Source organism: Brachionichthys hirsutus, chromosome 17 (assembly GCF_040956055.1).
Source record: "Brachionichthys hirsutus isolate HB-005 chromosome 17, CSIRO-AGI_Bhir_v1, whole genome shotgun sequence".
Lineage (NCBI taxonomy): Eukaryota > Metazoa > Chordata > Actinopteri > Lophiiformes > Brachionichthyidae > Brachionichthys > Brachionichthys hirsutus.
Window position 1 is genome coordinate 5,713,102 of NC_090913.1, and position 24,981 is coordinate 5,738,082.

The 24,981-nt window shown below is 43.1% G+C and overlaps 1 protein-coding gene across 1 annotated transcript in view; it reads left to right on the top strand.

Annotated features, from left to right (window-relative positions):
* The window catches only part of ptprdb (protein tyrosine phosphatase receptor type Db), a 47,882-nt gene that overhangs the window by 15,942 nt on the left and 6,959 nt on the right, over nucleotides 1–24,981 (top strand). The window contains exons 5-31 of the mRNA XM_068750617.1: nucleotides 1,048–1,056; nucleotides 2,718–2,735; nucleotides 4,344–4,454; nucleotides 5,924–5,935; nucleotides 6,373–6,642; nucleotides 6,788–6,897; nucleotides 7,012–7,209; nucleotides 7,446–7,571; nucleotides 7,669–7,816; nucleotides 7,961–8,106; nucleotides 8,288–8,432; nucleotides 9,190–9,492; nucleotides 10,617–10,810; nucleotides 11,124–11,147; nucleotides 12,249–12,366; nucleotides 12,955–13,542; nucleotides 13,926–14,020; nucleotides 14,358–14,614; nucleotides 15,846–15,939; nucleotides 16,472–16,696; nucleotides 16,780–16,940; nucleotides 18,192–18,203; nucleotides 19,311–19,423; nucleotides 19,527–19,568; nucleotides 20,038–20,135; nucleotides 21,920–22,043; nucleotides 23,808–23,983. Coding sequence (XP_068606718.1) covers nucleotides 1,048–1,056; nucleotides 2,718–2,735; nucleotides 4,344–4,454; nucleotides 5,924–5,935; nucleotides 6,373–6,642; nucleotides 6,788–6,897; nucleotides 7,012–7,209; nucleotides 7,446–7,571; nucleotides 7,669–7,816; nucleotides 7,961–8,106; nucleotides 8,288–8,432; nucleotides 9,190–9,492; nucleotides 10,617–10,810; nucleotides 11,124–11,147; nucleotides 12,249–12,366; nucleotides 12,955–13,542; nucleotides 13,926–14,020; nucleotides 14,358–14,614; nucleotides 15,846–15,939; nucleotides 16,472–16,696; nucleotides 16,780–16,940; nucleotides 18,192–18,203; nucleotides 19,311–19,423; nucleotides 19,527–19,568; nucleotides 20,038–20,135; nucleotides 21,920–22,043; nucleotides 23,808–23,983 — 3,917 coding nt within the window. The remainder of the gene's footprint in view (nucleotides 1–1,047; nucleotides 1,057–2,717; nucleotides 2,736–4,343; nucleotides 4,455–5,923; nucleotides 5,936–6,372; nucleotides 6,643–6,787; nucleotides 6,898–7,011; nucleotides 7,210–7,445; nucleotides 7,572–7,668; nucleotides 7,817–7,960; nucleotides 8,107–8,287; nucleotides 8,433–9,189; nucleotides 9,493–10,616; nucleotides 10,811–11,123; nucleotides 11,148–12,248; nucleotides 12,367–12,954; nucleotides 13,543–13,925; nucleotides 14,021–14,357; nucleotides 14,615–15,845; nucleotides 15,940–16,471; nucleotides 16,697–16,779; nucleotides 16,941–18,191; nucleotides 18,204–19,310; nucleotides 19,424–19,526; nucleotides 19,569–20,037; nucleotides 20,136–21,919; nucleotides 22,044–23,807; nucleotides 23,984–24,981) is intronic.

A 24,981-nucleotide genomic window follows, 5' to 3' on the forward strand; every position in this document is an offset into this window, starting at 1 on the left:
GCGTTTCTCCCTCCTTCAATGAGCGCTCCTTCTTATCCTCCCAAACCCCACCCTTCTCTTACCCCATGTTCTTATATGCTGTTCTGCCCTCTTCCTGCCATGGTTATTGGCTGTGCTGCTCCTCGACCCCTCTCAGCTGTTGTGTGCAAACTTTTCTAAACTCTCTAATCCCTTAAATTTGAATTTCTACGCTTTTCTCCAAACTCTCTGAGGCCTTCCTGTGCAAATCACCACCACCCCCCCAAAAAAAGTCACTTCCTAAAACCATTCTGAAATATTTGTACTTGCCTTTAGGCCTATCTATTCTACGTTTATGTGTGCGAGGTACGGCAAATCCAGGTGACGGTGACATGTATTCAGGGAATGGCCTCTCAAATATGGCTCACTGCTGTGACTAAACAATTAAATAACATTTTCTTTGTTTCTTATTTCTTGAAAATCTGTCATAAAAGAGTGTGAAATTGACTCAGAGACATTATAGCCATTTCATTTAAGAAAAACCAAATGACAACTGATAAAAACAGAATTTCTTTTCCAGCCAAGGTACTCAGTCCACCTCAGGCAGCTTTTCAGTAGCCACAGTAGTGTGTAAAATCTCAATTTATCAGCGCAAATGCCCCCTCCCTCCGCCCACCCTCCTGCTTTTAGGGACCAATTCTGGACCCAAAACTCCTTTCTTGTAGTTGAACACCCAACTGGCTTCCCTTTGGATAACAACCCACTTGCTTCTGTCCCCGTTGCTTTTAACTGTCTGGCTCAATTCCCTGCACAGACTCCATTTTTAACATTTATTCCCCCCCCCCCCCTCCAAAAAAATAAATAAGTACATGATTTTAAAAGTTGTTACAAATTAAAAATGTGAAATATTTGGCATGTCAGCTCCTTGTAAGTGAAAAAGATCAAGCACAATATTGTCTGTAAGATGATCGCTAGCCAGTTTCAGTGCGTTTTCAAGGTGTTTCTGCTAAGTCAGCTCCTCTGTGTTGCCAATGGTCCGATTGTAATGTCTGTGCTGTTTCTTTTCTCTTTGTATCTTTTTAACCACAGAGTCCTTTGGTAAGTGTTTCTGTTCCAAGGTCCACACCCTCACTGTCCACCTTTGTACACACTTGTTGAACTGTTGCTCCTGTTGCTGCTGCTGCTGCGCCGCCTTGGCATGCATTTTACTAACAGTCGCAGATAATACGAAGCGCAGGTGGTACAACATGCGTCAGAAAATCACAGGCACCTATGCATACCGTAGATAGCATACACGCTGGGTATGGACACACAAGTGGACATGCTTATATATACACACATAAAGATGCATCATTGTCACCATAGCGATAGCTGGATTCACCCCCCCCACCTGTGCGCCTGCAGCCTTTCCACAGCAAAAGAATTACAATGCCTTTCTCCTGACACTCACCTATTTACTTTCCCCCACTCCTTTACTTACTCAATGACTCCCTCATCCACTCACTCTGTCATGCACTCACCCACTTACTCTCTCCACTAATCTCTATAGCGCCACCGCTCAATACGGCATCAGTTCAAGACGGCTGTGAGATGGGCCTCTGGTGGAGCCTCTCTGTCAGGAGATCAATGGCGACCGGGTTTCAGACTTCCAGGCATCGTCTGTGCACGGAAGCGTGTGCAACGTTAAACCTGGCGACTGCTGCTTAAAAGTAGCATGTCTGTAACAGACGTGCACATTTTTTTTTACGTCACCACAAAGACCAAGAGGGTTAGAAAAAAAAAAAACTTCAATACATTTAGCTGATCACAGTCATAAATGTCACGTTTCCGTTGCTTAGGCTGTTTTCTGATCACTAGAGATATAAACATCAGTAATAGTTTAGACAAATTAAAACTAAGATGGTTATTGGGTGGAAGTCGATGAGTTGACTGTACTATATTTAGAGGTGTCTTTCTGCCATTGTTACCGTCTCTCTGAGCCCAGTCATTAATTCAATCGTGAAGAAAAGGTTCTCGATCAATCTCGTACCTCTTCATTTTTCTTGTGGCTGCGCACATTTCGCTGTGTTGAGACCCCTGCCCTGCACCCACTCTATATCGGATCTGCAGACACATGTTTGCTCTTCAGTTCTGAGCGTGGCATTTACCGGCGACGTTCTAGGTCGTCTGCCGTCAGACTCAGTTGCAGCCTACAGGATTTTCACCGGATTCCCATTTGTTTATGTTTTCACAGTAATCTAGAAGATTTAGAATAAATGTAGGCCTGCGGAAGGTGGAAGGTTTTTTTCTGTCGCAAACTGATTTTGATGGTTTTCGTCCAAATTGTGGGCGAGTGCCGAGTCCGACTTCAGTGTACTTCAGAGACCCACTCTTCTACTTAGAGGCGTAGATGAGAGCAGTAATGGAGACACTGCCCCCATTGTTACAGACACATCTACCCCTGCTGCAAGTCAATGAAGTCCAATCAATAACACATCTCCTTAGAGCTTTGTCACAATCTATCACTCTATCTGTTGTTCTCTTCTCAGGCTTATTCTGTCTTTATTTATTCTGTCGTCTTCTTTTATGCCTCTCACACACTATAAGGATCTATAGTTTGAGACTTTTCTCTCTAATTTGATTCTTCTCATATACAAGTTACCCCTCCCAATCCCAACCCCACCCAAATCCCTTCCTCCCTTATCCTCTTCTCCTCTTGTGGTACTAACATTTTCTTCTTCTTCTCCCTCCCTAATCTCGTGCATTCATTGCCCACTCAGGTGGCACGCCCATACGAGGTAAGACTGCCAGGAGGACCAACATGACACAGTGGCCTGATTCCCTTTCAACCTCCAGTTCCTACTTGTCTTGCAGATCTGGAAAAAATAAAAAATAAATAATTCCGGGTGGATTATTTGGTATGGGTTTAGTCCAGAAGCCTCAGGACTCTGCCATACTGGTAATACCCCAGTCGCTTCAGATTCACTGTAGCTGCAAGAGGAGGGGGTTGGACTTGAACAAACATAACATATCACCTCCCCTCTTCTCATCTTTCATTTTCCATTACCTTCCATCTCAACCTCAACAGTCATTTCTAAAACACAGAAAATCACATAGCTTCCCTCCTCGCCATATTGTGATCTCTTTTGTGACCATCCGTTTAACACCATCTACTTTGTTTTCAGTCTAAAGCATGATGTGTTTACTCAATTTCTTTGTTGTCTAAACTTGGGGTATTAATTTTACCCCTATTTGGTTGCCTTTTCGTTCTGTGATTTTTTTTATTTATTTTTTTTCAGTTCTTGGCCTTTTTATTTCTTATTCTTGGGGGCGGGGGGGTTGTCTTGACCTAAGGTTGGTCTGGCCCTATCCCCTCTTCCGTGTCAAGATCTGCCCAATCAAATACCCCAATTTCCATTTTCCCTTCCAGCTGTTAGTCGCTCAGTCTGAAAAGTCCAGATGGCAAAGACTCAGACGTGCTTGCAAACATGAGTGTCCTCTCACAAACACATGCGCATTTCTTCATGGTTTTTTACCATCGCTTTCCCTTTTCGCCCTCATTTCTGATAAAAAGCCCCAAACAACCACTTTTTTGATAAAGTTTTTATGGGCGCTTTTTTGCGTTGCCACACCATCTTTAAAGAACCTCTGTGGTTGACTTTTTTTTTGACAGTTTTTCTGTTTTCAGGGAGCGAGAAAAGCAACGGTCCCTTTCCAAGGCTTTGCGTATGTCGTCCTTTTTTTTAAACCTGTTAGCCTTGATGGAGGTCTGCTGATGTCTTTTACCTCCTCGTTGGGTGTGTTTTTGGAATTCCACCACACTCCTGATCCCAGCGGTGGGTCCGAAATACTTGGGGATTCCTTATTTCCATGAAAATATCTTTTATCTTTTGTAACCTTGAAAACTAAACCATGATTTGCTTCCTGTTATAACTTCATCTTAATTTTTCAGAATTTTCAAAAAGCAGTATTTGTGGAAGGCTTTCTCCACATATTGCTCGTCTGATTCGTTCCTGCCTTGCTTGCATTATGTTTTAGAAATCAGTCCATTTTTTGGGGTGTTTTGTTTGCTTCCCTTTTCTGACTCAGGACGCTGACTCTTGTTTTTGTCAGATTCCTGTTGACAGTGGTGGAAACTGGCTAATTTCTCCCAGTAGATTTAAGTCCCTTTTCGTCCCCTGTTCAGCTCGTTTTTGCAAGAGCGCCCTCCGATTTTTCCTTTATGCAGTCCTTACCATTTGTATATTGTCTGTATTGCTGTATATTTATAGACTGTTCCTAATTGTCTGATGTTTTCACTTTTAACTGCTCTTACCCCACCCCCCCCCCACCCCCTGTATTTCTGTGTGACTCTTTCTCTCCATTCTGTTCTCTACTTCCCTCTCTCTATCCCTCCATCTATCTAGGTGCCCTCCAGATAGAGATGAGTGAGGAATCAGACCAGGGGAAATATGAGTGTGTCGCCACCAACAGTGATGGGACACGTTATTCCACCCCAGCTAACCTCTATGTCAGAGGTAAGACGGTGGATAAGAAACAAGCCCGTCCTCTGAGCACCAGAGCATCAACTGATGCAGATTTAAAGATTCGCATTGATGATAGATGAGTATATTGGAACTTGGAAGCTTTTCAGATCGTCTGCTTGGAATGCCGCATGTTCCAATTCTTCTAAACCGGATGTTTAGAGAAGGAGAGTTGAGGCAGGGCTGTGAGTTTCACTCAGGCTATTAATCTCTCTGACCTCTCCTCTTAGCCTTTAGACCTCAGAGAATAAAACACAAATCATTGTCTGTTTAAGACTTGTGTTTCTCCACAAATCTGACAGGCATCCTGCCTCCTCAGGCGCTCTGTCTTCCATCAGAACGCACACGGACATCTGCACGCCATACCCACCGAATGTTTCAATCGTAGAGGCATTTTTATTCCCATGGCCTTCCGTGCTGTTGCCTGCCCCCCCCAGAATACAAACTACTAAATAGAAAAGCACTCGAAGAGAGCAGACCTCAAACATTACTGTCCTACGTTTATTTTATCTATATTTTTTTAGATTCCCTAACCATAAAATCGAACCTTTAGCAATTGGATTCACATTGATATCATTATTAGTTAAGACACCATTCACAAAGAGCAATCTGCCAGTATGTGTGTGTGTATATATACTGTATATATATATATATATATATATATATATACAGAAGATTGGAGAAGTTCATCTTCCGAGCCAAAAACTTTAAGTTTGAATAGTTAGTAGTAGTAATAGTAGTAGTTACATTTGTCATATTCAGGCTGTTGCTGCTAAGTATTCAAAGTTTACAGTTTTAACTTGTTTAAATTGTGACAGTACGATAGTTTTACAAGCTCAATCTAATTTATTTGAAATATCACCCAAATGGGTCACTTTTGTTTATTTATAAAAGATTTATTGTTTGCATTTTTTCTAAGTAAAAGCATTTCAAGTTGCCCTTTTTGTCCCGAAAATTAAACGAGCTGAACACCTCAAGAAACCGAACCAAACCGAAATGACTTCAGTGTACCGTTACACCCCTAATATATATATATATATACCGGTGTATATATACATACATACTCATGTGAAACATATAACAACATATGCTCACGCTCACATTTAGAGGAACACAGATGAGCCGTGCCGAGTCAGTGATGTGCATCTAACAGGGCTTGCAGAGACACTAAATTCTTTCGGCGGTGCTCAGTGAGGGTTTGACAGGAGGCCCGTGGAGGCAGCCTTAAGCAGGAGCGCTTTCAGGAACGCTTTCAACACGCTTGCTGAACGGCCTCCATCTTCTCCCTTCGCTTCTCTTCCCTCCGACCGCTGCAAACCCTGCCGTGCCACTTTGTCTAACTTGTTTTCTCTCTCTCTCTCTCTGTGTCTCTTGTCTTCTCTCTGGTGTTTTCCGCTTTCCTCTCTTTTCTCTCCCCGTCCTCCTTCTCCTCCCGCCGTGCACTGTCCCGCCTCCCTCTGCAGAGCTGCGAGAAGGTTAGTACCGTGACGTCTGCGTGTGGCTCTTGTGAGTCTCTCCAGAGTATTTTATGTTCCTCCATTAAGCTGCCATTCGTGTCGGTGCGAGGTGCAGGACGCTTGCTACCTGCCTGCGCGCTTCACTCCTCGGGGACGCACTGTACTCTGTGTTCTCCTTTTTTCCCCAGTGTGTTTTTTTGAGTTTGCTGTGAGTGCTTTTTGTCTGTTGTGATTTAGTTTGTGAAATATTTACTGGAACGCAACCTAAAATCCCCAATGAGTGAAACATTCTGATGAAGACGACGGTCCGAATGCTCGTAGTCTTGTTTGAAATGTCGTAAAGCTTTATCGGAGAGTTCGTATACTGCATGAATTGCAGTAATCTTCCGTGCGATTACCTGCGTTTTGCTGAGCAACAACTCCTGCTTTCCTGCTCTCATTGCTGCGGCGTCCAGTGCGCCGTGTCCCTCCTCGCTTCTCCATCCCCCCCGCTGACAGCGAGATCATGCCAGGGGGCAACATCAACATCACCTGCGTGGCAGTGGGCTCCCCTATGCCGTACGTGAAGTGGATGCTTGGAGCGGAAGACCTGACGCCCGAAGACGACATGCCCATCGGCCGCAACGTCTTGGAACTGACCGATGTCCGCCAGTCCAACAATTACACATGTGTTGCCATGTCAACACTTGGCGTGATTGAGGCTGTAGCCCAGATTATTGTGAAAGGTGAGCTGACCAGCATCTGTCCGAGGCCGTTTACTGGTGAGGAGCGAGAGTTGGTGACGGTTTGGCTTTACCCTTGCTGACACTTTAATTTGACCATTTTTTTTCCTCTCTCTGAGTGATCAGATGATTTCTGTCTCTCTCTCAGCTTTGCCGAGGGCCCCTGGGACCCCCGTTGTGACAGAGAGAACCGCAACAAGCATCACACTCACCTGGGATTCTGGAAACCCTGAGCCTGTGTCTTACTATGTCATACAGGTGGGCGATAAACGCTTTAGTTATCAAATCCGATAACTGAAGACATATCTTGCGTGTATATTCCAGATGTGCAGTCAGGTGTAGATCAGTAAACGCTTCCTCTCTTCCCTCTAGCACCGTGCCAAAGGATCAGATGACCCCTACAAAGAGATTGACGGCATCGCCACAACGCGCTACAGTGTGGGCGGCCTTAGCCCGTACTCGCACTACGATTTCCGGGTGGCAGCGGTTAACACCATCGGACAAGGCCCCTCCAGCGAGGTGGTGGAGGCCCGCACAGCTGAGCAAGCCCCCTCCTCACCTCCCCGGCAGGTCTGGGTTTGAGATGACCAAGCAACATTTGCAGAATTTCATTTTTTTTGTTTTTCGGGCTGGTGTTACTCTGAGTCAAAATGTGAAATTCACAGATCAAATTTGATTGCATGAAAACCACATTGGTTTTCATGCCTCTTTGTGCAATGTCTGCTTGCTATGCATTAGGATTAGCTGATTGGTGTGACACGAACATTTTATTTAATCCCTGCAATGTGCTCATTTTCATCGTGCAGGTCAGAGGCCGTATGCTGAGCACCACAACAGCGATCATTCACTGGGATGAGCCGGAGGAGCCCAACGGACAGGTGGTGGGCTACAGAGTCTACTACACTTCAGACGGCGTTCTGCCAGTCAACCAGGTGCGGCGGGTCTCTGTGCGCTTGGTGTCGCCTCATTTAGCTGTTTGCATGCATTTAATTAACGAATGCCTCGCGTTGTGTGCTTCGCGTCATGAAGTGGGAGAAGCAGATGGTGCGCAGCGCCAACTTCATCACCATCCAGGGTTTGATTCCTAACAAGACGTATTACATTAGAGTCCTGGCCTTCACCTCTGTGGGAGACGGACCCCTTTCCCAGGACCTACAAATTATAGCCAAGACTGGAGGTAAGAAATCAGAGGCATAAGAGGGATGTTTGGTTTTGTGTGTGTGTTGGAGTCGCCACAGAAAATAACTGATACAATTGTTAAAAAGGAAAATATATTTGCTTGGCTTTGCTAAATCAGTTTTTTGTTTTTTTTCTATTTTAGTTCCATCCCAGCCTTCAGAATTTAAGGGTGAAGCCAAGTCCGAGACCAGCATCTTGTTGTCCTGGGTGGCCCCACCCCAAGGTGGCCCCGACAACCAGATCACGGGGTATGAGCTGGTCTACAGACGAGCCGATGACACGGAGGAGGTTAGGGATTCCTGCTGACAGGGTTGTTTTTCTCCACTAATGACTTTATGAATGGATAGCAATAAATCAAAAGGAGGGAAGTATAATTGGATGGATGATGATTGGGCAACCGAGAAGATCTCAATATTCGAATCTAATGACGCATTTTCTTTTCTTTGTCTCTGCCGTTATGCCCGTTCAGAAGAAAGTGAGCTTTGAGGCCGCCTCCTCCTTCCTGTTGAAGAACCTGAAGCCTTTCTCATCCTACACCTTCCAACTGGCTGCCAAGAGCAAGCATGGAATTGGCGCATATACTAATGAGGTGTCCATTGACACGCCACAAACGCGTACGTGGAACCAACAAACTCAAGTTGTCTGTGAACCTGTGCAAGAGACCTTTCTATTTTGACAATGCAAAAATGAGAGCTGACACAAAATGGAATAGCAAATACACGACATGCCTTTTATCTCATCCCCATCTCAAAATTGGCACTTGTTTTGCATTTTCAAAAAAAAGGAGCCGTCGCAAATCCAGATCCTGACTGAGCTCAAATTTGACGTATCAACAAATAACTTATGTATGATACGTAAACTGTGCATATTTCGACAAATATCCGAAGTACTACTCAACTTGTCAAATAAGCGATAGTGAAGTAAATTGATTTGTTGGCTCTACATCTGAGTTCTGTAAGAGAATCAGTACAGACAAGGTAAGAAACAGGAGATTTTTGCATTGAGACAAACTCATCCTGGATCAGAGTCTCGGCTCGGCTGAAAGAACAAGTAAGTTAAGGGCAGGTATGTCTGTGTCCCGACGCTGGAGTCAGTGTTTTTTGTGTTGCATCTCTTTTAAGTCCTTCCACTTGTTTTCATGAGTCATTTTTCGTAAGAACTTCTGTTCGCCGGAGTTTTGTTTTCATTTTATGTTTCTTTGTCTTTTGTTCTCTGTCTCTCATCTGCTCAATTTCATTCCCACTCCTTCATGGCAATTCCTCATTTTCTCACCTCTCCACCCACCGATGACAACTTGCACACACATACAAATAACACTTCTCCAAACATCCCCTACTGTGCCTCCTACAAAAAAACAAACTGGCCAATCAGTTCCTTCAGCACCTCCACAGGACATCACATGCACCAGTCCCAGTTCTACCAGCATCCTGGTAAGTTGGGCTCCGCCTCCTCTGGAGTTTCAGAACGGCATCATTACCGGATACGCCATCCAATACTCCACTACCGGCGGCAGCAAGATGACTAAAAGGATTGATGGAATTCCTCTGGAAAGTTCTCCATACCTCCTGGAGAGCCTCGAGAAATGGACTGAGTATGGCATAAGGATACGGGCGCTGACAGAAGCGGGGGATGGACCGGAAAGTTTACAGCTGCTTATTCGCACGGAGGAAGATGGTACGTTCCCAAATAAAGCCCTTGCCTGATTTAGGGTGGTCCACCCCACTAACAATGGCTCCCTCACTAACTAGCACCCATGAAGCCCAAGCACCCAGAAACTAACATGTCTTCCACCCAGCGCTAAAGACATTTTGTCTGCCTTCTACAGAGATGCTGCATTTATATTCCTCTGTCCGACCCTCCAGTTTTTAAAGCCTCTCCTTATTCCTTCATACCTGCCAAACTCCTCCAACATCTGGGAATCTCCACCTGCTCCTCCTGCATCGCGCTCTCGCTCTCTCACCTGGACCCCCTTTTGTCCTTCAATTTTATCCTCTCCTTACCATTTTTTCCACTTCTAGAATATCCTATTTTTGTGTGTGTGGGGGGGGGGGGGGGTCTTTTGGGATTTCCTACTTCTCTACTAACAATACCAAAACAAATATTTTGGCTCGAGCTGTACCTTGGCCTTTCCAAACTTTTTTTATCTCTTAACTATCTGACTCCTCCTTTATAGTTGAGGAGCAATACTTTATATGTCTTCAGGCTAATTTCCCCCAATATAATTTATTGTGACTCGACTAAAACAGTATTTTTTACATCCATGCTTTATACCCAATACTTCCCACGTCTCCATCCGAAAAAATGTTCAGCTCATGCACATTCCAGATACCGAGAGGTGGCTGGAGGTTTCATCCTTTCCCGAGACATATTTTTCTTTTTTGGAAAAAGTGTGTCTTTGGCAGCAAGAAAGAGGTTTTTCTTGATAACAATATTTTCTCTTTGACTGCCTGCCACTGTGTATCTACTCGGGGCAACAAACCGTTTTCTATCTGCCATTCTTATCTTTCTCTACATTTGCTTCTTATCCTCCACTGCTTTTTCTCCATGTTTTCCTCAGTCCACACTCATTTTTATTTTTGACTTTTTTGACTTTTCCCAGACATCAAACCAGGTTTTTTTCTTTTTAGAGGATTGTATTTTCCCAATTTTTCAGATTTTGAGTATTTTTTTCCACCCCTAAATCCAATACCTTTTTGATAAAAGAAAAAAGAAATTCACTGAAGCGAAGGCCTTTTCTTGGGAAGTTCAAATGCCCACCATCTGTGACTCTTGACCTCTATCCCAAAATCCATTTTTAGTTCCGAGTGGCCCTCCACGAGGGGTGGAGGTGGAGACTGTGAACGCCTCAGCCATTCGGGTGAAATGGCGAGCGCCAGCACCTGAGTGGCAGCACGGTCAGATCCGCGGCTACCAAGTCCATTATGTGAGGATGAACTATGGAGAGCCTCAGGGTCAGCCCTTCATCAAGGACATCCTCCTAGAGGACTCCAAGGTAAGACATGCCTTATGTAGAAATGAACTTGACTGAGTGACTGTCTATTGCTATAGATACATTCATTTAGAAGATTTTTATTTATACAGTAATACCTCTACAAGTTTAATTTGCCCCTTTAACCCAGCTCGTATGTAAATAATGCTCGTGTGAATCAACATAAAACCATTTGATTGGTTCCATCTCCTGAATAAACACAAAATACCCCTAAATAATGTAAATAAACGTGTAAATAAATCAAATCATTTATAAGATATCCTGATGAATTTTGTATTTTCTTCCCCTTTTCTCCAACTACTGGTCCATCATTCAGGAGTATGATGACTCAATAGAACATGTGAGTAAATCCTTCTTCATCCTATTATTTAATGGTGGTAACCAGGCGTGCTCATAGAGTAAGTAGTAGACGGGGTAAATGATGCGTGACATCAAGAAGAACAAGAGATGATTCTGCATACTCGTATATCTCGTCTCTGTGTCTTACGATGGGGAGCTACGTTATTTAAGGTGCTCTTTCCCTAGCTAGTTTAAAGCGGGGCAAACTTGCATTAGATGATGGTGACCAGAGTTTCGCAATATTGGATTGTCTGCATGGAGGCAAGAGACTGTTAAGATATGGAGGTTCTCAACTGGCATTCAAATTGAAGTGGCTAGAAATGACACCAGTAAAAGTGCCAGACAATATCTTCAGGGGAAGATGATAATGATGATGATGAACCAGAGCAAACATTTTATGTGCACTCCTGATAATAACAATAAAAAAGGGGGTAGATGAGTCATACTTCTCAATCTGAAAGATCTTTTGTCTTCTTAATTTTGTATTCTTCACAATTAATAAAATAAAGGAAAATAATCAAATGGAGTGCATAAAATGATTTCTGCCATTTATTGATATTGCCAAAATCAGATAATGATGTTTTAATGTTTCCTAATTAAGAACTAAATGAAATGGAGCGAGCCCCGCGATGCTAGTTCATTTGATGGTATCACACTTACATTAAACACACTCTCCAATTAGCAGGTTATTCAAGGTGCAACAATTTCCCAGCTCTTCCTCTGCCTATCAATGCCACTCCATGCAGACATGCATGGTTCTGCTGCAGCTTCAGCCCACCACCGCCTCAACATCCGCCCGATGCTGTTTTTTAAAGCATGCGTTGTCTAATTTAGATTAGATTTGTTTGGCAAATGAACTGCAGTATGTTTTGAGTCCTGTTAAAATGTTTGATACGACAGCGATGATATTATTGGAACTGTGCTCGAACACTGGCGAGACAACACGTTCAGAATTTTACCTCCAGAACTCTGGGGTTTGTAGCTTTTTGAAGCGTTTTGATCCGTTTGACTCCAATTGTATTGAAGTTCTGCTCACTGTCCTGAGGTCCTACATGAAAGGATTATCTTTTGCAGCTGACAGTGCAATTTCTTTATGTTGCAGGAGTTGGTAATTGGAGACCTGAGGGCAGATACACCTTACTCTGTGTCCGTGGGGGCTTACACTGCCAAGGGTGATGGCGCTCGCAGCAAACCTGTTACGGCCTGTTCTGCTCTACCATGTAAGTGGGACTCTTACACAAACACGTAGTGCTACGAAAGCACACACACACACACCACGTAGCTTACATGCTAATGCTCTTTGAGACTAATGCGCCACTAATGATCATTAGGGGCCATTAACCCTTTAATTAACCCATTAACCCAAGCGTATCATATTTGATACACACGGCCTTTCAGGATTCAGCTGATAGATACAAGCCGACACATGCGTCTGAATTTTCCACGGAAAAAAATCTGGATTTTGCAAAAGTTACATAAATTAGAGCACTTGTATAAAAATGTACCGGTATGGGTTTTTTTTGTTTTTAGATTTTAGTTTTTTACAAATTTTTCTGAAGGTTCCATTAAGACCTTATTTTCCAAATATTTGAGTGTTCTGACGATTACTTCATGGTGCAGACTTTAAAGGGGTGACCCGTTGAATAGTTTTGGACCGCACTTTGTCACGCCAGTAAGAAGCCAGAATTCGGTTTATCGTTAATCGTGTTTTCAGATTTTGCTTTCGGCAATAAATAATGTGCTTCTAATGATCCTCTGATTATTCTTTCCTTCTTTCTCTCGTGCTCTCACTATTTCCTTCTCTTTAGTGCCCGAGAAGCCCAAACTGATGGTGAGCGCCACTGATTCAGGCACCGCACTGCTTCAGTGGTATCCACCGCCCACCCCTCCCACTCCACTCTTCGGGTACCGCCTCACCTTCGGCCGCATCGATGTGCTTCCTTTTACTGTGGTGGAGTTCCCAGCCAAGGAGAACCGCTACAATGCCCCGGACATCCACAAGGGAGCTAACTATGTGTTCAGACTATCTGCCCGTAACAAGATGGGCTACGGCGAGGAAGCCGTGAAAGAGGTGACAACCCCAGAGGATGTCCCGAGCGGATACCCGGAGAACGTCATCGCAGAAGAGGCTTCTGCCCATTCCCTCCGACTGGCGTGGAAGTCAGTCCCGCTAATTGAGCAAAATGGGAAAATTGTGAAGTACTCAATGCTGTACAAGGATATTAACAGTCGTGGGAATGCCTCAGAAGTGGCGGTGGCTGCCCCAGGGTCAGGGGTTTTGTTGGAGGGTCTGAGTGCTGATACTGTGTATGATGTCAGGTTGTGCGCATTCACAGCTGTCGGCCCTGGGCCTTACAGCCCCAGTGTCCAGTTTAGGACTCAGCGACGAGACCAAGGTAAGGGGTCACACTCATTTCCTAACGAGCCACTTTCATTGCTCAGGATGCAACACACACACATGTGCACGATAAACCACACGCACGCAGATATTACATCTAGTCACAACATCCTAAGTGTCCTTTTCCATTGTCTTGTCACTGTAGCCTTAGACCTAAACATCCCTTTCCCAAAACAAGGTAAGATTCAGGAGTTTTGGGGCGAGTGCCCGGTCACACTTCACTTTGTGTTGCACAGAGCAGGTAGCGCTCTTAACTCTGGTTTTAGAGAATGGCACACAGGTAAGGCCTTTGCTTTAGTGGAGAGATGAAATGAGACTGGTATTATATTCACCTTTATTGTGTTTTTGTGTGTGTGTGTGTGTGTTTTTTTTTCTCATTAGTTTTTGCCACCAACTTCAGAGTAAAGGCTGCCATGAAGAACTCTGTCCTGCTGTCATGGGAAATTCGAGACAAGAACCCTGCCCAGCCATTCACCGTTAGTGTATTTTAATTTGATCCATTGTTTGGTGTTACAGTTGATTAAACATTTCGAGTTCAACTTCTATTAAGCTTCAGATTTTCAATTCATGTGATGTATTATGTTATATGCAATTGTTACTTGATGTTGTTGTTGTTGCTACAACAAGCATGTTAACATGATTAAATTAGCATTCAAATATAACCAAAAAAAAGATTTTTGGTTTGTCTTTCTAATGTACAATATGATGGTGGTTCTATTTGTTGAGGCAACAAAAGACCTTAGGCTCTACTTCAGAACTTGTGTTTGCACTTCATAATGTAGAACTCAAACTAAACACCCTCCTTGTGTGTAGATCTTGTATGGAAAGAGCCAGTCTGTGGAAGTGGATGGAAAGCAGACTCAGAAGCTGATCACGGGCTTGGAGCCAGACACCCAGTACTCATTTCTGCTCACCAACCGGGCCAACAGCGCTGGGGGGCTGCAGCACCGCGTCACTGCCACCACTGCCCCAGACATCCTGAAAACCAAACCCACAGTGGTAGGAAAGACCAACGCAGACGGCATGGTGACCGTGCAGCTGCCAACTGTGCAGACCACAGCCAAAGTCAGGTAGTGATAATTGGGGTAAAGAGAAGGGGAAAAAAAAAAATTTGGTGGAAATAATGGACTATTTTAGCAACCTGTGCAGATTTGCTCCAATTAGGCTGTTTTCAAATTAATTGTTCTGCAGACCGGTGTAATTCCGTCTAATTTCTCTTCCCTCCTACGGCTGTTTTTTATTTATTAGCATATCAGGAGGGATTTTGACTTGGCAGCAAAACAAGACTGAGTGCTCCCACAACAGGCTAAATGAAAGTGTGTGTGTGTGTATGTGTGCATCTGTTTCTGTAAACAGAACGAGTTTGGCTGCCAGGTTGCCGCAGTCATTCTGCATTGAAGCGCGCGCTGATTTAGTCCATTGCTTCTTTCGTTTTTCTCAGAGACAGTTTGATGTTTGTTCCTGTCGCATTGGAACCATTTCAGAGTTTGTCTTATTCTTTTGTTTGCTCTTTAGTCATGAGTAATTTTGTTCTTCTAGTCAGAGATTGGTGCTCAAACTGTAATTTACTGAATGCACAAATTAGTCACTATATTAAAAATGTATATATATTTTTTTTACATTGATCAGTGTATCTTTGCTTTCAAAAGAGAAAGAAAAAAAAGAAAGATGCCAGATCATTTTCCATTTTTGTTGTGCTTGTTATTTAATCTATAACAAATTATCAATGTCTCATATTGGACATAAATAATGTAATGTTTCTGCTACATCACGTACCATAATGGAGTATTAAATCTGAGCTTGGAGTACTGCAATGAGTCATTTATTAGGAACCCCCTGATGCATCTGTGCCTTCATTGCTTGTCGTCTGACTGCATCTGACAAATTCCCTTACTTAGTTTGCTTTTCTCCATGGCTTCAGAGATTTAAAATCTTTTACATAAGCAAGCAGACGGCGGTGTCGCAGCTGCTGCTTCTACACGCCATGGGAATGATGCATTACCCCATGAAGATGAATACACAAGCAGAAGTATGACGTTAAGAAAATACCCTCTGTCACATTCTGCCAACAATCCGGATAGAAGTTCAGCGTCACTTTAAATCACTTGGAGATATGGAGGCTTCAACAACAGACAGTCGGGTTTTCTGCCTGCAAGCATCATCCTCTTCCACTTTGTCTCTATATGCTAAACTAAGCTACATGTTTAGGCTTAAACACGGCTGTTTCTTTAGGAGCTAAAATGCCCAATTGAAATAATTGTTGGTTCATCTTGTGTTTCTTCATTGCATGCTGCGTTTCAGAGGTTACTATGTGGTGGTGGTCCCATTGAAGAAACAAAGAGGAGGGAAGTTCCTGAATCCGTGGGAAGAGCCTGACCAAATGAACCTGGATGAGGTGAGTCGCATAATGAACAGCTTATTTATGGTCTTGATAAACCACCACAATATAATACTGATGTTGAGAGGATTGCAAATCAATGTAATCCTTACAGACTAGTAAAATAATTGTGATTCCATGTAGATCATTAAATGATTAGATGGATTATGGGTTTCCCCACTAACAGAACAGTCATACACGGTGAAGCATTTAACCATCATCCTTAAATATAACACCTTTTATCCCTGGGGGCAATCTCTGACATCAGGGATATTTGCCTCTGGGAAATTATTTACAGAAAATTGTTGACCAAGTTTTTGTGTCAGGAACTTTGTTTATTTGTTGTATACGTTAAAAACAGCTCTGAAAGCACATCATGCATGTGAGATTTAATTTTGTTATTATGGTGCCCATTCTCTCAAAAGGATCATTTCAGTCACAATTTAGTTGATGATTAAAGACATTTGGGTTTAGCCTTTTCTGTATTGTTCCTTCACTGGTGGCATTTTTGTTGTGGGTTGAAAAGTAAAGGCTTTTTCTTTGCTTTCAGCTCCTGAAGGAGATCAACAGGACCAGTGTTAGTCGGGCGCTCCGCATACGCAGACAGGCTGGCCAATCAGATCCCAGAGCCTACGTTACCGCTCATTTCAAGACCCTCCCCCTGGAGTTCACGCTTGGAGATGGGCAAAACTATGGTGACTTCCGCAACCGTCCGCTGCACAATGGACAGGAGTATGTTTTCTTTGTGCTGGCGCTGCTAGACCTCTCTGAAAATGTGAGTAAAAAACTCAATGATCTGAGTAAATGTAAAAAAAATATATATAATTTTTTTTAATATATATATATCTTCATTTTCAGACTATGTATGCCACTAGCCCTTATTCTGATCCAATGGTCTCATCGGATGTGGATCCTCAGCCAATCGTGGATGAGGAAGAGGGTCTTTTGTGGGTGGTGGGGCCGGTGCTCGCTGTCATCTTCATTGTCTGCATCGTCATCGCTATTCTCCTCTTCAAGAGGTAAGGACAGTGTGACTGTTGTAGCAACTATCAAAAATCAGAAGCGTGCAGATAAAGTCGTAACCGTAATAATTATTAAAAGTCATTTGCCATTATCGGTATTGCTTCCGATCTCCGCGAATCCCACGAGAATGTTGATGTAGCTGTCATCCAAAGCGTGGTCATCAACCAATCAAAAGTCATCATTTTAATGTAGGAAGTGGTGTATAGCTCTAATTAAACTCTTATTTCATTGGATGATGTCAGGTATCAGGCAACAGGCAGGATTCGGGTAGTAAGAGTTAAGAAAGGAATCGATTGATGAGAAAATGAGGAAGGAACTCAAAGAGACAAAAAAAATACATCATATTTAACAGAGCAGCGTCATAGAGAAGAAATTATGAAAGTGATCTCATAAACAGCTACACACTTTCATACCAGACCTTGCACTTATTACAGTATCAGAAAATATATATTGGCGACCCAAACCATACATGAAAGAGTGAATATGAAAATGACTCCTATTGTTCATGGTCACTGGCTTACTTCTGTTTCAAATTTGCCATTTATTAATTTAGTATCAATTCAGATTTCAGGAAGTATTTGAATGAATACAGTAGTTAGGAAAAACTTGACTTTTCTCTCATGTGTCATAAATAACGTTTATTCCCTTCTAGAATACTTGTCCCCCCCCCCCCCCCCCCCCCCTTGCTTTAAAAATAAACCCCACTTGCAGTTCCGTTGGTTTGTAATGTGATTCCATAATTAATCGGCCGTACAGGCCCAGCATCTGGCATTCTAATCGCATCTGACTTTTGCTGACTCTTCATGGACATGTAATTGTGGGGTTTCTTTCCTCGCTTCTATATACAGTTCAAAACGATATACAATGAAGAAAACCTACATACCAGATTTGGGGGGGGGGGGGGGCAGCAGAATAAAGATTCACTCATTAGCATTATTCATGATAATCATCTGTTCCAGTATATTATTATATAGTAGCCAGCTAGTGGGAGCTAAATTGTATGCATCGTTGTCTTAAATGAGGAAGCTGTTTTGTCATTTGAATTTATATTTGCTGATTATGTTTGTGTATGGCTGGGTAGCATTTAGCATATGTAAAACTACGCTAAGAAAGTGATCAGTTTAAATGAGATGGGAAGAATGATGAGTTCAGTATTACTTCAGTCCCTCATGGTTGTTGATTGGACGCTAATGTTATTCATCTTTGTCTGTTCTTTTATCGGCTCCTCTCTCTCTGCTTGGATCCAGCAAACCTGACAGGTAAACAAACACCTATTAACATTTGTTCGGTCCTACAGGTGTATTTTCCTTGAAAGGCCTTTTCAAAGAGCGCTTTCGATAATAGATCCCAGTAGGATTAACTTCATGTTTCTTTGATGACTGAATAATAACATACACGTGATGTTAATCTACTGCATTGCATGAAGATATATAGGAGTACGATCAAATTATAAATATTGAAAATAAGGAACAGTGGCAGCTGCACCGTATGTTTGTCCGGCTTTGTGATTTCATCCTAAATAACAAAAAAAAAATCATTTTACCTTTTTAGATAGACAAAAATTATTGCACTTATCAGTGATGCATTGGTGTTGAAAATGTGAAGAAAACTTTTAAACTATTCATTTATGCACACTGATGTCATTTTACATAACATTTAGAAGATGTGAAAAGGGAATTCTGACTTTGGAGTTGACATACCGTTTAATTTTGAAAGCCTTGATTTAGGTAATGTTAATTATTTGGAACGGAGAAGTAATAAAAATAAAAATAAAACTGATGCAGGCACTTCTGGCAGCAAGTAAAACAAATATTGTAGTTCTGAGTTCTGAGAGCCTGGTGGAGAGTGGATGCAAATGAGTCCAGGCGATTTGTTAGTCAGGTTTCATGACTGCCGGGGATCATCAGCATTCTGGGGAGTCCTGGGGAGTCTTATTGCCTTGGTGGTTTCGGTCCCTTCTTTGTTTCTTTGTTTTCTGCTCCAACAGGAGTACGTATATGTATCTGAACTCCCTACCAGTCTCTCAGAACTGAAGAAACTTCGATCTAACTTAAACAAGTCCAGTTGACGCTTCTTTTTTGCTCATCGTGATTTACCATAACCTGCATTATAGACAAGCTATTAACAAGTTAGTCACACAAGCCAGGACGTTTCTCCCATTCAGAAGATTTATAGTCTTCATAGCAGTAAATTACTTTCTGCGTCTTCTCCAGACTGTGTGACCTTCTTTGGCTGCATTTGTCTCAGTACAGCACAGTAGGACACAACGCAGATTACACTAATGAAACTAAATGAGCTATTCTTGCAAAAATGGTACAGTTCCTCAGTGTGAGGTGAGGTGACGTAATAATTACATGTTGATACAGGAAAAGGGCTGAGGCTGAGGGAAGGAAGGGCAGTTTCCCGTGCAGCAAAGCTATGTCATCCCACCACCCGACTGATCCTGTGGAGCTGCGCAGAATCAACTTCCAGACTCCAGGTAAATCCTGCGCACCTTTACACAAACAGCGAGTGCATTTCCTGCAAATTTAAACCTCATCTATGAACTGTATTTATAATGGTGGTGTTGTTTCCCTTTCCAGCCTACCGTGTATCAGTGTACCGCGGTTATCAACGTTTGTCAAGTTAGTTTTCTTGGTTTGCCACAGAACTTTTTCCTGCTGACATTGTTAACACGTCTTCACGCTTTTTTCCTTCTTCTTTAGCCATTTTCACGCTAACTAATCTTCCATCCCATCTAGGATGAAGCTGCTTGACTTGACAACAATTCATCCACATACCTCTGGAATATTCTTTTAAAATACCCCCCCCCCCCCAAAAAAAAAACATGTAACTGCCTGTGTCATTTTCTTTTTATAACTGAGGACATGTTACCGTGGTTCAGTAACTTTCACAAACACGCACATTGTTCTTCTTTCTGTCTATCTGGATTTCAAAAATGGTCACTTAACCAAAAAAAAACCCAAAACCCTTCCATTTGTTTCCTCCACTGACTATGGACAGAACCCCTCTGAGAAACCTCCTTCTAAGTACTCTGCTACCAAATTAGTGCATGTATAAAATCACATCTTTTTCCATTTCTGTGCTCGGCAGGCATGGCAAGTCACCCGCCCGTCTCCATCTCTGAGCTGGCAGATCACATTGAGCGCCTCAAGGCAAATGACAATCTCAAGTTCTCTCAAGAGTACGAGGTGAGAATGCTGATTATCTGCTCCGGGAAAAAAAAAAAAAAAGTCTTCAACTTGGAAAATTCACCAGGGTCTTGATGGAGTCACACACACACACTGTTGACTCATCACTTTTGCTCCGCTTCAATTTCAATGGGGAGTGCTGCAGACTGAGGCTCGCGTCGCTCCTTCAGCCAAGCCCTATTTTTAGTCTCCATAGAACAAAGATAAAGCACATTTTCATCACTCCGCTGTCTTGTTGTTATCTATACAAATATGAGGCGGGGGAAATTGAAATTGCAGGCTCCAAGAGATTTTGCTCACAGCCAGATGGTTATCATCAAGGCCTCATTTTTACGCTCTGGTTGAGAAAGGGGATGAAACAGAGATAGAAATGAGGCAGCATCGACAGACTCATCAAGAGACAAAAGAATCAAGAATTCAGTGCAAAAAAAAAAGAAGCTGTTTCTTAAGTTTCCTCCAACTTGTAGGACATTTAATGTGGAACAAAAATGGCATCTGCTTATCTGGGATAGCAAATGAGCTCTACTTGGAGTTATTAAAAGCATAAAATGTTTTCTTTACCCTGTTTAAAAAAAAAAGAGAAAAAAAAAACCCAGTTAGACCGTCTGCCTCTGGGTGAAGGAGACAAGAGGCTCTAATTGGACACCCCAAGAGAGAGACCAATCGGCTGGAACAGAGAAAGACGAGGACACATTATGCAAAGAGTCGAAAAGCAGAGCAAGGATGTTTTCGGCTAAACGTGTTGGGAGCCCAGATAAAGGATAATGGGGGGGGGGGGGAGACAATGACGAAGAAGCTGTGTGTGTGTCAGACCACTGTGGGTCCTCACATTCTCCCTGCCTGACTGTGTACTTTATTGGGTACTGAACCCTGAGCAAGGGAACCAGAGAAACGGACGGAGGAGGGACTTGGGGAGTGAGACGGCAAGATGGCAAGAGAGAGAAATAATTGTGGTCTAACAATCAGACACACATGATGCTAGGCTGTCTCAGTAGTCTCACACACACACACACTCATCCAGTACCACTCCTGTCTAGTTTTCCCTCAGACCAAACCGTAATTATTTATTGTAAAATATTCAGCATTGCTAAATTGCTCTGGCTCGCTCGTCTTCATCGCTCTGTGCTGACAGTGCCGTTATGACCTCATGTCTGCGTCTTCCAGCTCACACCAGCGGTTGCACCGTAATTACTCTCCAGGAGCTTGACGTGTTGGTCCAGTACTAACATCATCTCTACTCGAAGGGAATTTATTGTGCTTTCGTCAATTTTCTCTCCATTTATTTGGGTCAGGAATATTCTTTCACGTCTAAGTTCCTTATTATCTTTTTAATGTTCAGTCTGGACATGGTTTCTAAGTTTGTGGACTTTTTGCGGCAACGCCGGACAGTGTTTAAATGGGCTAAACATCAAAATAAATGTGGGTCTTTGGAAAGTGAGCTGACTGTAGTGGTAAATTTTGCAATCTGGGGAATTGTGTTATTTTTATAATGTCTTTTTCCATGGTTTCAAATTGGACTTAGCGTTCAAACTGGTGGTTGGTTTTGTTTTCCAAACCAATCTCGTATACTGGTCTGTATTTTTCTTTATTTTATTTTTTTTACGAAAAAAACCTGCACACACCACACACAAGTCCTGACGTGAATCCTGTTGCTAGTTCGAACATGTTTTGCTTTAGTTTTTTCAATTTCCATGGTTACAACTAGAATTTAGGCTTGTTCTGTGGCTGGGATTTCACGATGAGTATTTTACGCTCATTGTCTTTTTTTCTTTTACCTCCTGAAGTCCATCGACCCCGGTCAGCAGTTCACCTGGGAGAGCTCCAACCTGGAGGTCAATAAACCAAAGAACCGTTACGCCAATGTCATTGCCTACGATCACTCCAGGGTTATCCTCTCCAGCATCGAGGGTAAGAGGTTCAGGACTTTATCTCAGGGTTCAAGCTTGGTTAAATTTGTCAGATTAATTTGAACATGCAGATTAGGTAGGTTAAGATTTGGACTAGACAATAAAGATGGCCTCAATTTAAAGAGAAGTGTTAAGGTCATAAGTGTGTTTGACTTTGTGTGTGAAAGAGAGTTGCTATTCATAATGAATGGGGGGGATTCATTACAAGGGATATTTTATATTGCCATCCATATTCAGGCAACAACAGTATGAGCTTTACAAAGTGCTGTGCCTGCATCAAAATGGTCATTTCAAGATTCAAACAAACCTTGTCTTCTTCCCAACTGACTTATCAACAAACGACACGCTCTCCAAACTGGACCAGTTTAATCTTCATGGAGATTTTACGTGTGCCCCGTTTAAACATGAATAAGTAAATACAATCTCTTCCCAGTCCTGCTGTCAGTGTACACACTTTGAAGCGTCCTCACCCACCTCAACTCTGGAAAGACCCGAGGCGCAGAAACTGGCAGCTTCAGTGTGCGTAGACGGAGGCAGTGGGAGGCCCAGCCCAAACAGATGAGCCTTATCTGGGAAGAGCATGTGTTAGCAGGCCTTCCGCCCCCGCCTGTCCTGAAGCCCTGACTGTCTATCTTTCTTTTGACAGAAAATACATGGGCTTGAGAGTATTTCCAAACGTTAAAAGAACTTGTATACGCACATAGTCTTCTTTAGATTTAAAGCACATGCTCCAAAATATGTACAAGCACTTGTGTCTCCAGTTTCTTCCACGTGTGCATATGGACGCACACTCGCTGCCAAGCCAGTGTGCGTAAAGTTAAAGTCTATGCGTGCTTTATCTGCACGGCACTTATGCCGTAGTCCCTTGTAATAAATTTGCAGCGAATCAAAGCGTTTAGCCAAGCTTTCCTTTTACAGAATGAGGTTGATGATAAACATATGTTCGACGCTCTTCTTACCGTCTGTCCCTATCCCGTTTAAAAGACGCTCTATAAACAAACTGCACTCTTCTGTCATTTAAATGTGTCTGTGGTGTGTGTGGGTGTGTGTGTGTGCGATGGCGGCCCGGGGTTTTATGAGACTGACTTGCATTCATTAAACAGGCTGCAAGGGCGAAATAAAAAAAGTAAAAAATCAGCCCAAAGAGTTTCTTCCTGCAGGTGTTCTAGTCGCTTCTGTCTCTGTAAATGTAAGGAGTTTTGTGTCCCGTTAATCAGAATCGGGTCATAGCTTGATGTGCATCGACATGCCTATATGTGTGTGTGTGTGCGTGCGTGCGTGCACGTTGGTGTTTTGCTATGTGTGCATGTGCATGCATGGGCTATGACTCAGTGATTTTTGGGATTATAGTATTAGGCCCCAGTTGAGCTGGACTGATCCTAAATCAAACACACACAGACGGTCGCTCACATCACACACACACACACACACACACACACGCGCACTCAAGTACAGACAATCCCCCTCCAGGACAAGCAGTGTCAGCTGAGTCTCACACAGAGACAGCCCTGCAGACATATTGCCATTCAAAGCGACACATCCAGTGTACGTCCAGTTAAGACCCTGATCATCTTAGCATGTATTATAAAACAAGACGGCAGAACTATCCAACACCAAAAGGCACTTGGCTTTGTGGCAATAATAAATCTCCCTGCCATGACCTTAGATGATCCACACGCTTTATTACCCGGACATAAAGCTGCTTTCGCGCTTTCAGCAGACTTTAAATGACTTGCTTAACTTCCCCTTCTCCTTGATCATGCAGGCGTCCCAGGAAGTGACTACATCAATGCGAACTACGTGGATGGCTACCGCCGTCAGAACGCGTATGTCGCCACGCAGGGATCCCTCCCCGAGACTTTTGGGGAGTTCTGGCGGATGATCTGGGAGCAACACACCGCCAACATCATCATGATGACAAAGCTGGAGGAGAAGTCGCGGGTAAGAGAAAGGAGACGGAATAATATTATGGACCCACGAGGACAGGGTATCTAAGGGCTGTAGCGGCATCGCGTAGATGTCCGGGAGCAGAGGGGAAGAGGAGGAGGAAAATAGGTAGAGGCAGGCGTGCAGAGAAGGAGCAGAATGGGTTCCTCTGAGCAGCAGCGAATATTACAACATCGTGATGCTGTATTAAAAAAAGATTTTCAGAGCATCACAGAGGAAATCAGTGGTTTACAGTATCATCTGGTCCGGAAGGCCGCAAGATGGATAGATAAGATAATGGAATTGTAGGCTAATGTATACAGCATTGCATAGAGAAGAGAATGTAATGTTAAAAAAAAAAAAAGGTAGGATAAACATTTTCATACCATTTTTCATACCAAATAATAAGAATGTACTTTTACAGAATTTATTGTTGGTAATGTTATATTGCGCTGCTAATACGAGCAGACTCTTAATTATCCAGATGGATATTTATTCTGAAGTCCTGTAATTTCCTTTGTCTGTGCCACTGTTTATATATATATATAGAAAAAAGCACGTTGCTGAGTGAAGCCGCGTTGCATCATCTCATTGGTATGCCAAGGCCGTTCTGCTATTTCTGTGGAAATATAATGGCGCTCAGCAGCTCATAGAAGAACAGGAGTCTCACGTAGCGTAAAGTGCATTTGGAAGTTTCGCTGCCGGCTCCGGAAAAATCACCAACGCATAGCACTGAGTGGTTGAACATGTTTGGGGCAGACTGTAAAGCAAGCAGGGAGGTAAGTGGAGAAGCGTGTGCATGTCTGGGTCAAGATTAGGGGGGGGAGATTGTTTGAAAGGTTTTAAGTTGCTGTGATCAATTGCAATCAAGTTACATGAAACACACTTGAGGTGAGTACGGAGGGAGGCACAAGACGAAGCAGCTCAGGCCCGGGACTCGGGTTTTATTGGGACTGGATGAAGGGAACGCCGATGGATACAGCAGGGCAGTGGCAGAACGGCAAAGAAAGAGC